Raw genomic sequence first — 11,248 nt, 5'->3', positions numbered from 1 at the left:
AATCCCTAACAGGAAAAAAACTATAGCATATAGCAGGTTGGTAAGAAGGGCTGTAGCTCAGTGATAGAGCAGCTACTCTGCATGTAGAAGGCATCAGGTTCAATCCCTAGATTTTACAGGTAGATACATTCTAAGGTAAAGGGACCCCGGACCATTTGGTCCAGTCTGGGGTTGCGGTGCTCATCTCGCTTTATTGGCCGAGGGAGCCAGTGTACAGCTTTCAGGTCATATGGCCAGCATGACTAAACCACTTCTGGCGAACCAGAGCAGCGCACGGAAACGTGTTTACCTTCCCGCTGGAGCGGTACCTATTTATCTACTTGCACTTTGACATGCTTTCTAACTGCTAGGTGGGCAGGAGCAGGGACCGAGCAACGGGAGCTCACCCCATCACAGGGATTCGAACCGCCAACCTTCTGACTGGCAAGTCCTAGGCTCTGTGGTTTAACCCACAGTGCCACCCGCATCCCATAGATACATTCTAGGAGAGCTTGAATAAGATTTCCTAAATCAGCGTTCACCGGTGCTGGTTTCTGTCTCTGAATGATGCTGTGCTGATCTGCTGTGAATCTTCTCCTTTTTGTATTGAGGCAGGCACCAGGATTCTGTTTGTTTCCTGACTACTGCCCATCTTTATGCCACTTTTGACAAATGCATGCCACGTCTGAGTGGGCAGCAGTGTTCTGGCTGGAGGGAGTGTGCCAGCAAAGGACATCAGTTCCACAGCCCATTATGGCAGATGGCAGATAACCCAATCAGCCTGACTAGGAGAGGCAATTACCAGAACGCTAATGACTTTCCTTTCCTTGGTGCATAAGCAAACATTTCATCAATTGAGTTAAATACTGTGAAAAGGCTCATGTCATTTCCTGGGATTAATGATCAGCTATTGAGGCTTGAGCTTTGATGCTACCAGTCCAGTGCTGGATTTACGTATAAGCTAAACAAGTTTAGGGCCCCACTCTCTTGGGCCCCCCCAAAAAATTAAAGAAAAAAAACCTGGATGTACATTTCCAAAATATAAGATAAAAAAACAAATAAAATAAAACCTACATACAGCAACAGTGTTTTGTTTTGTGTTGTGTAGGCTCCTATGATGTAAGTAATGGGCCCCGCCTGCTAGCCTGCTCCCTAAAATATCACTGATTTGCTCATTTCTCTATATATAGTGTGCCTACATTCTGCATGGACTGGTCAATAAATTACCATATAGCATATATTCAACAGAAAACCCAGCGACAATTTGTTGTTGACAAAGGACAGCTGGACAGATAAAGGGCCCCCATTACCTTCAGTAGCTTAGGGCCTCATCAAACCTAAATATAGCCCTGTACCAGTCATAGCCCTGTGTGCAGCCTGAATGGAGTGTTTCCTCAAAGTTCCCTCCATTATTAAACCAACACTGCACATTTACTTAACATTAAGTATAAAAAAGTGACTTAGCTTGCAATGCCGTCTCAAATTATTTCGCCACTGGGTTGCCCAATGGAACCTTTGCTTTCACAGCCTTGCATTTCTTAGTCTTATTAGCACCTACAGCAGGTAACTGAGAGACTCACTCACATCTGTAAAGGTAAAGGAACCCCTGACAATTAGGTCCAGTCGTGGCCGACTCTGGGGTTGTGGTGCTCATCTCGCTTTATTGGCCAAGGGAGTCCACGTACAGCTTCCGGGTCATGTGGCCAGCATGACTAAGCCGCTTCTGGTGAACCAGAGCAGTGGATGGAAACACCGTTTACCTTCCCGCTGGAGCGGTACCTATTCATCTACTTGCACTTGATGTGCTTTCGAACTGCTAGGTGGGCAGGAGCACTCACATCTGTAGCAGCTGCCATTAAGACTCAGGCAGCTCAGGGTCAGTAGCATCTAAGTATGCTTGTATATGTGGGTGAGAAAACTATTATCCTCAATAGAAAATGGTTTTCCAAAATAACTGAGATCTGTCTGATCTACGTTTATTAGCAGCTTGGTACCTATTCTTTTTTTAAAGCTTTTAGGAGAATCAGTGGAGTCATCATGATGATACACTGGCACCTCCTTGTGGCTTCCAGGAGTATTTGCAGTCATGTGTTGCAAAAACAGCTGGTTGAGTTAGGCTGGACAGATTAAGCAGAGAATGAATGCAGCAAACAGAATGCAACCATCAGAGGGAGGAATATTTTAGACTGGAAAGGACATGCTCAAAGCACTCCAGCATTGCAGAATCTGAATATCAGATTCAAGACTTTGGACTGCACGTAGTCTGGAGACAAGACAGATAACAGCAACTGGAAGATGACCGACAGGGTATTATATCCATGCCGCGCAATCCTAGGGGTTGATTTAGCATTGGCTCCATGCCACGTTGCAATCAAGTCATATGATTTGCCAAGCAAAGGAAGGTTGCCATCCTGCACCTAGGTGTATCTTGTTTCAGAGATAAAGGTGTACTTTTCAACCTTCCTCTTGGGTTGGAGCTGTGATAACAGAAGTCCTGAACTACTCCCCTCCCAACTGTTTCACCCCTGGTTGGTTGGTTGGTTGGTTGGTTGGTTGGTTGGTTGAATGAAAAGGGCCCATACTCCCAGGTTGGCTAGCTGTTTACTGTTCCTGTTCTCATAAATTCCTAAGAAGAGGCCTGCTAGATCACACAGAAGGCTTCAGAAATCCAGTCAGGGGCTTCTAGGACACTGACAAGCAGGACATGAAAGCAAAACCAGTCTCTCACTGTTCTGCTCTTCTGCATGTACTGCTGCTGCCTTCTGGCTTTGTGGTTGATCAACTTATTGCATTATAAATGCACAGTTGTAACGTGTTTGTTCCCTGTGATTCGGATCTTTTGCACTTCTTTTGCAGAGATATTGCATTTCCCGGCTCTCAAAATACACTGTTTGGTTACTGGGGAAATGAATTTCTTCCCCAGCTAGCATTTCCCATTGGCAGGTGAAATAGGGCTGCATGAGCATCAGAGACATCTGTAGGCCATCACCAGTAAGTGTTAAGAGACACAACTGCAACAACCTATGCACTCACTTTTCTGTCACCTTTTTAAAGACATTTAAGTAAGGGCTATGAATGCACTATACCTTTACAGCACATTTCCCCCTCAAAGAATTCTGGGCATTGTAGTTTGTTAAGGGTTGCTGGGAATTGTACCTCTGTGAGGGATAAACTACAGTACCCAGAATCCTCTGAGAGAAAGAACATGTTTCAAATGTGCTGTACACAGCTATGTCTCTGCATGTTCATAGTAGCTGCATACTTCCCAGTATAAAGAGCTCATCCAAAACATTAAAAAAAGGAGGAAGGCTGTCTCCTTTCCCTGTCCTGTCAAACCTTTGCTTTAATCTTTTGTTTATTTTTTCTTTTCTGCTGCATACCTCCCATACTGCAAAGTCAGAACTATAGAGCTCATCCAGCTCTACTAAACTGTGTCCCCACCCCTTTTAAAGGTGCAAACCACAGCCTGATGATTCCTCCGCAGCAAAAGAGATGGGATGTTGCAGCACTGGATACAAACCTGAAATGTGTATAGCACTATACATCAAATCCATGGAGTGTTGTGGGGTTTTTTATTGTCTAAAAGGGTTCTTTCACCTGTTTCCATTTCCTCTCTGCCCTACCCACAGAACACAAAAGCTTCTGGACCAAATGGAGGCAATGGGGCTGTACGATTTGCTTGAGAGGCACCTGCTCAAACAAACAAGGATGAATCTAAGCAAAACATTGTCAGTGCATGACACCATGGACTTCCCTGCAGGAAAGACTTGAGGACAGACTGCAAAGGAATTTGACCTCTGCCTTTATTGAAAAGGGGTGTGGGATGTGTGTCCTTGAACAACAACAACAACAATTAGCTAATGAATTGTAATTTAAAAGCCATGAAATCAGACAGTTTTGCTTGTGCTTTTGGTATCAAGTCACATTCATTCTTGGAGGACCACTGGAACAGGATAGGTACTACCATTGTTGGTCTTCTAGAACCAACACATTGAAAACCTGGTGGGAGGACCAGAGCTCAGTGGTGGAGCACCTGTCAATGTCAACAGTACTCAACTAGATGAACCAATGATCTAGCTCAGTTTAGGACAGTTTCTGAAGTTCTAGAACTGCAGCCATTCTGGGAGTTTGGCTTGAATGTGCTGATATCCAAAGCAAGTGACAAAGAGCAGGCACTTAAGACTGGGGAGTTGCACTGCCAATGCTGTTTTGGGAACCCCCGGAAGCCACCCCCACCCACCCCCATTTCTAGCAATTGCATGTTTAGTGTTGATCAACCAATTAGTCATTTTATTTATATGCCGCCTTAAAACCATTCTCAAGGCGGCTTACAACCATGTAAAAAAATACATAATTACAAAGTTAACAAAAGTAGTTATGAACAATAAATAAAACATCAAAAAGTACACATTGAACCATTTCAACATAAATCATAAGAATATCCAAAATAAAGATACAAGAAATTAATATCAATTACAGGAAACAACTTCACCGAAACAATACCACATGCCACAAGTTGGTTCAGCAGCCTCAGTTTTTGTAGTTGGAGTCAATCAGGGCCCTGCCTTCCCAGACCAGGTGGGGAAAGGCCTCTACAGCCTAGTTGGCTCTAGTCATCCTCTCTGGCTTCATTACCAGAAGTAGTTCCATTCATCAGACTGGATAGAGGCAGAGCCAGGACAGGTTCACGGTCCTTCTCTCACATGTACCTACTTTCTCTATCCACTTCCTCCATACTGTGCGCAATTTTACAGAAGTTTGATAGTGTGGAGAAAGTAGATAGTTTTAAAAAAAAATCCCTCTCGTAATACTTGAATTTGGGGCCATCCATTGAAGCTGAATCTTAGAAGGCAAAAGGAAATACTTCTTCACATATCACATTGTTTAAACTATGGAATTTGCTATGGTGGCTTTAGAAGATGATTAGACTAATTTGTAGAGGATAAGACTAGATGGCTACTAGGTATGTTAGCTACATCCCCTCTAAGTTCAAAGGCCCCATGCCTTTGACTAACAGGTGCTGGGGAACATGAGCAGGAAAGGGCTATTACACTTGAGTCCAGCTTGTGGACTTCTAATGTGATGAACCAGGATTGGGGCTCCTCCTATTTGGGCTATTTGAAGTGGGAAAGGAAATTTCCCTTAGGGACAGTCTCCAGAAGTCCACAGTAAACCAGAGGCACCTGCAGAAGGGAAGTCTCTTGTGCCAGTACCTCTCTGGGTTGAGGACACCAGGGGGCTCTCATCTGACGCTGAGGACTCCGGCTCAGACATCTTAATGGCTCCCACTTTCCATCAGTGTCAATGACTACTGAAGCAGGCTGGGCCCCTTTAATGAAGAGGCTTTGCTCGCGGAATGTGGTACTAGCTACACAGGTAGAGCTGCAGCTCCTGTTTAAGGCTCAGGATTGAGTGCCACTAGAATATCACTGCTCTTATGGAGTCTCCAGCTTGAATCCCAAACGGAGCTGTCCATGGTGCCCTTCTTTGCCTTGCCCCATTTAGCTTTGCCCTATTTCACTTCTGTTTGTCCCTTGTGCTGCTGAGGTTGTCACTCAAAACAAAACATCGGTTGGCACACTTTGGGAGACAGGATGCCACGCTCTAAATTAGTGTTCCGCAGCTACTGTGACATGGATGTAGGCATGAGTCACTCTTTGATCCAGTTATTGAGTTGTAGGTGAATTTGGTATGAGTGTTTACTTTTTTAAAAGCTACCAGGAAGTCTCAGACAAGCCCACTTGGCTGGACCACAAATTATGCACACCGTTTGACAGCAGCCTAACTCTGCCCATTGGAAATTCTGAAATTCCCTCAACAAAAGACGGGAAAAGCTAGAAGGGCTTAGTAACCGCACACAACTTTTTGTCTGTTGTTTCTCTCCACTTATCTCTTTCTCCTTAGGAAACATCTGTACTGGGTTTTTTCTCTCCATATGGAGCTAATGGCAACCCAGGTGTGCATATATGCCTGTGAGTGTAAGAGAGAGAGAGAGATTCATTGGTAAAAGGGTTTGAGAGGAAACACCCAGAATGGCACTACTTCATATCTGAAGCAGCTACATAGAGCTGCTAATTAGTTTTCTTTAAAAGGAACAACAAAAAACAAAACCCGCCCATGGGAAATAACAATGATACATTCCCCATGTCACACCAGCGAGAAGTAGGTCACAACGCTTTTTTAAAAAGCACATAAATCAAGCCACTCCTTATAGCAAATAAAAGTGAAATGTAAACCTGGGTAATGTTAGAGCCCTTGAAAGTGCCTTCCAGGGTACCTATGAATGAAGTCTAGAAACCATGATTCTCACAGTGGATCCACATCTGTACATACATAAGCCACTCTTCCGTCACAGTCTGCCAAATGTGTGAACAGGACACCACTGAAAAGTATTGAGTGATGCCATGTGTCATGGAAGCTCTGGGTTGTGTTCAACTAAACAAATGCATGAGTGGAATTACTTCAGTTTGTACAATGAGACTTTCTCTTCCTCACTTCCCACCACACAATCCCCACTGCACACGCCCCTGTTGTGTTTTGACCTGCAATAGCTGTTGTGTACCTGCTAGTCATCACTTGAAATAGTGGTGACGTTGTGTGAACTCACCCTTGGACTCCTTCTGCTTAGCCCCACCCACCACTGAAAATCCACAGCGCTACCTAAGGATGAGCAATTAAAATGATAAATTGCTTGTTCTCCTAACTGCCAGAAGAGGGTGTTTGTGACCTGTGTGCTCATCAACTAGATGCACAACTGCCAGGCCTCCCTCTCTGCCTGCCTAGGCAAAAGCAAGGGCAGATTTGAAGAAGGAGGAGGGGGAAGAGGGGGAGGCCTGGGAGGAAATAAGACCATCTGACAAAACTACCCTTGAAATCTAAGGAAGTCCATTTGCTAAGGAGTAGCAATGAAATATTTTTATTAATCTTAGTGTGACAACAATATCAAAAGTAGAAAACAGGACAGAAGGTACAAAAATAAAATGAAACCAAAATTAACATATTCCATCAAGCGATTGAAATCTTCACAACATCGAGACTGATGCTAGATGATGGAGGTCAGCAGCAACAGAGCAATAAGAGATGAAGAGCAGCTATTGCTAATGACTGGAGCAGGAGACCTAAGTTAATTCTACTCCATCTCAGCTGGGAGGGTCTGTCTCACCTGTAGTGTGCCCAGAATTAAATGCAATAGGAGCACATGGTGTGCACGACGAGAATCCTTCTGTGTAGCAATGTGCTAACAGCTTGGATTTGCCTGGCGGAACAAGGATTGCCATGATGCTGGAACCACCCAAGATGCCCTTGGCTTATCACAAAGGCTATTATTAAATTACCATGAGTGTTGAAGTAAGAGGTGGAATGACATTAAATCGGTTCAGTGAGCCCTTCCAAACAAGCACACCACAGCCCATATCCCCTTGGATGCAATACTGGCACCAGAGGCGGTTACAATGTTGAGTTTGGGTGTGAGCTCAGATCCCTGCTCAGCTGTGAAGCTCATTGGTTGGTCTTAAGAAATATTGTCACCTCTCAGTCTACCCTGACCTCACAGGGAAACTTTAATACAACTCTGAGCTCCTTGGAGGTGCTCCTTGAATATGCATGTAACAATTAAATAAACACACTGATTATCCTCAGCAGGATATTTAGATCCCATCTCTAGTCTAGGTGACCTTCCTTGCTCCTCTGAACCACACTTTAGCAATACCATCATACATGACAAGGGAGAGATTGTACAAATACCATTTCCTGTAGTTCTGTTTCCTTCGTGGATCTCCCATCGACCCGAATCCTGCAATTCTTTGCGGGTGTGCCAAAGGGATAACTTTTTTCATAATGTGGTTCCCAAAAGGAGATGCAGGCGAGGGGTGCAGAGTAGGGTTCATTCTAGTAGTAGTAGCCAGGGGAGAACAGCCCCCAACAGAGCAACAGTGGAGACCAGGAGGATTGCCAAGACAATGGGTGACTGGAAGCAGCCCATTATTAGGGACCTCTGAGACGCCACTGACCCCGCAGCTTCCACATCGTGGTTTAGAGCGGTGACACCAATGTTCTCTTCGATCAGCGGCATCCCACACTGAGTGATAATGAAGACGTGACACTGTCGCTCCAAGCCACCAGGGTGCACGACCGAGTTCATGCTAGGGCAGCCACACACATTCTGGTGGCTGTCGTAGCCACGCAGGGACATCAGGAAATGGCCAGGCACCACTAAAGTGTTTGCTGACCCCAAGGACAGCAACGAAGGTGAGAGAGGCAGCTCCAAAGGTGGAGGGTTCGGGGAGATCTTGGAAGGCAAGCAGGCTCTCTTCCTGCAGAGGAAGGTCACAAAGCGACAGACGGGGCAGGTGAGGCAGTTCTGTAGCCGGCCCTCATCCCGAGATGCCAAAAGGCACTTGACCAGACAGTCGTGGCAAAAAGCGTGCCCACAGCTCAGCACCCGGCGTGACACTTTCGGAGACTGAAATGACTCATAACAGACGGGGCACTCCGTCGAAGGGGCAGCAGCAGGAATCTCCTTACTGGTTTTGGTCACAGACATCCTTGTCCACTTGCTCACATGCAGCCACCAGCTGGATGAAAAGCAGGACACAAATTGTTTTAAGAACTCCAGAAGAAGATGAGGTGAGAAGGGGAAGAAAGTGTGGGTTGTATATACACGTGGAGATGGCCCCTTTCAGTCCCTCTGCAGATACATAAATTAGCCCACGTAGATTTAGACTGGTGGCAGAATTAATAACTTCAGTATTGAAACACCAAGGAACAAGCCCCCAAAGGATAATAAAAATAATAATTAATAGTGGGGTGGTTATTGTTGTTTTAAGCACTTTTTGAACAGCCTTTCAAGCATTTTCCCACAAGCAAGGGGACTAGAAATTAGCTTTAAAGAGAGATTGTACAGATTCTTGCCATTTAGGCTGGGGAAAAGAAACTTTAAAATTGCAAAGGCTAGATGTGAATACGCTGCAACCCATACTATCCCACTTTCAAGGCTAAGGTTAAGTAATCCAAGAACATAAGAGCACAATGCAGCTAGAAACAGAAGCAAAACAAAAAATGTCAACCCTTCTCCTAATTACTTTTTGTTTGTTTGTAAACATTTCTGTGCCATCAACACACAATAAGAAAAAATGTCTTGGTGGCAAGCGGAATAAAATCAACAATAAAACCACATTCATAATAGCACAAACAAAACCGCATGGATATGCTACACAGATACATACAGGTCAAAAGATCTGCAGAGGTGTCCCGTCCTTGGAGATCATTTGAAGCACACCATCTTTCCCGTAGATCCCGGAGTTTTCCCACCAGCATCCTGCCCCTTTCCTCCCAAGCACCATACCTCCCTTCCTCAAAACCAGCAAGGAGCTACCTCTCCAGGCATTTGGTGTTGGTGCCTCCGACCTTCCCAAGCTCACGATGAACAAGCCCTAGCTACAGAACAGTGGGTGTTTGCTGGGTGGTTCGCTCTGTATCCATGCCTTTGCCTTGCGTCAGATCTTTAAGCAGGCAGGTAGGCAGGAGGGCGGTTCCCTGAGGAGTGAATGTGGAGGAACTCGTTTGTGAATCGGAGGTTTCTCTTTCCCGATTTGGGACTTGGGGAGGAGTCACCACAACTCAGCGTCTGAATCATGGCACCTCAAAGACGCCATGAGAACCTCTTTCTGTGCCAGGCTGTGACATGCATGGACATCATGTGGTCTTCCTAGTAAATGAGATACTGAAACTGAGAAGCAGATCTGTTGGGCTTGTTAAACTTTTCACCTTGCCTGTAATTTACTTGAGAGAGATAGTCAGGGGGATCTGCCATTATGATGTACAAAAAGGAGAAATACCAAACTGTCCTCAAAGAACCTCAAAGGCAATTATATTACAAGAGCGCCCACAGGGGTTGTTGTTGTTGTTGTTGTCGTCATTGTTTATTGAATTTGTTAGTTGCTTTATGTTATCTTGCCCAGGGCAACCCAAAGCGACTTACAAACAGGCAGAACACCTCTTCCCTCTGCCACCTGCATAGATGCATTAAAATCAAGAGGAAAGAGGGAAGTCTGTATAGAAATATTGTATGATGAGAAAGCATGATGCGTAAAAAGAAAAATGGAAAATGCATAAACACAAATATTATTTTTAAAAAATCAAGAGGAAAAATAAATATATTAAAAAACATCCCACCAACTTTTAAAAGGCCGCAGAGAGTTAAAGGTCAAAGGCTTTGTCATAGAGGAATTTTTTTGCCTGTCCCCTAAAGATATGTAACAAGGGCACCAGGCAAGCCTCCCTGGGGAGAGCATTCCACAAATGGGAGCCACCACAGAAAAGGCCAGTTCTTGTGTTGCCAGACTTCCTGTGGATAAGGCACAAAGAAGGGCCTCAGATGATGATTGCAGGGTCTGGCTTGGTTCATATGGGGACAGGCAGTCTTTATAGATCAAAAACAGCATTTTGAATTTGGCCATGAAACTAATTGGCAGCCAGTGAAGTCCAGCCAGGATTGGCACTATATGCACAAACTGTCTTGCCCTGGTGAGTTTGCACCATTGTGCTCTGCACTCGCTGAAGTTCAGAGGCAGCCCCACACTTAACATGTTGCAGTAATTAACCTAGAGTTAGATGCTATCAGAGCATAGACAACAGAAGTTAGGCTATCCCAGTCCAATTTGCAACTATGACCTTCCCTGATTTGTATGGGAAACCCCTGCTCCATCACCCTGGACACGCAAATTGTGCTCCTTCAGCCCATCAAACAGCTGTTGATCCTCCCTCCCCCCTTGTGTGTCCTTCCCAACAGTGTGTGAATGCATGTGTGGGGGTTTGAATGTGTGCATTAATGGCTCCTCCCACTGATAGCTCCAGCCACACCTGTGGCACGTGGGCCCCAATTACCCATTCACTGCCACGTGGCATTTGAGGGCAAAAAGGTTTCCTAGACTGGACTAGAACATACCTACCTAGCTAACACCAATCACAAATAAGACCAGTATTAAGAGTGCACCATTTTGGTTACCAGTTCATTTCACAGATCTGTTCAAGGTGATAGGTGTTACTTGCATGTTTTCTCAGAAGGAAGTCACTCAAGCATTAAATGGCAGTAATTGTGCAAACGAATGCAGTTATAACCCTGTAATTGGCCAGTTCTGTGACTACCTCAAGCACTGCCTCCTCCCACGTAGACCCCACCACACCCTTGGCATTTGGTGAAGATCTGCTCTGCATATCAACTCCCCCCATCCCCAAATAAAGTTTAGGTTGATAATATTTTCTAATGATA

The 11,248-nt window shown here is 44.9% G+C and overlaps 1 protein-coding gene across 2 annotated transcripts; it reads right to left on the bottom strand.

The window, feature by feature from the left end:
* Positions 1-4,767: 4,767 nt before the first annotated feature.
* RNF222 (ring finger protein 222) lies at positions 4,768-9,516 on the bottom strand. 2 transcript variants are annotated; one of them, XR_014560987.1, is made up of 3 exons: positions 9,204-9,516; positions 7,723-8,552; positions 4,768-5,949 (listed from the first exon to the last, which is right to left on the bottom strand). XR_014560987.1 is itself a non-coding variant. In XM_083725967.1 (2 exons), the coding sequence occupies exon 2, from the start codon at positions 8,519-8,521 to the stop codon at positions 7,862-7,864; it is 660 nt and encodes a 219-aa protein (XP_083582093.1). In that variant the 5' UTR covers positions 8,522-8,552; positions 9,204-9,516; the 3' UTR covers positions 4,768-7,861. The 2 variants fall into 2 exon arrangements, 1 of the variants encoding a protein (XP_083582093.1); XM_083725967.1 differs by having other exon boundaries at positions 4,768-8,552.
* Between the last annotated feature and the right edge of the window lie 1,732 nt (positions 9,517-11,248).

Source organism: Podarcis gaigeae (genome assembly GCF_964106915.1).
Source record: "Podarcis gaigeae genome assembly, chromosome: 2".
NCBI classification, from domain to species: domain Eukaryota; kingdom Metazoa; phylum Chordata; class Lepidosauria; order Squamata; family Lacertidae; genus Podarcis; species Podarcis gaigeae.
The sequence above is the reverse complement of the archived record's forward strand: the minus strand, read 5'-3'. Positions and strand labels throughout refer to the sequence as shown.

Coding starts and splice junctions, on each gene's coding strand:
- RNF222 (XM_083725967.1), bottom strand. CDS start 8,521: ATGTCTGTGACCAAAACCAGTAAGGAGATTCCTGCTGCTGCCCCTTCG.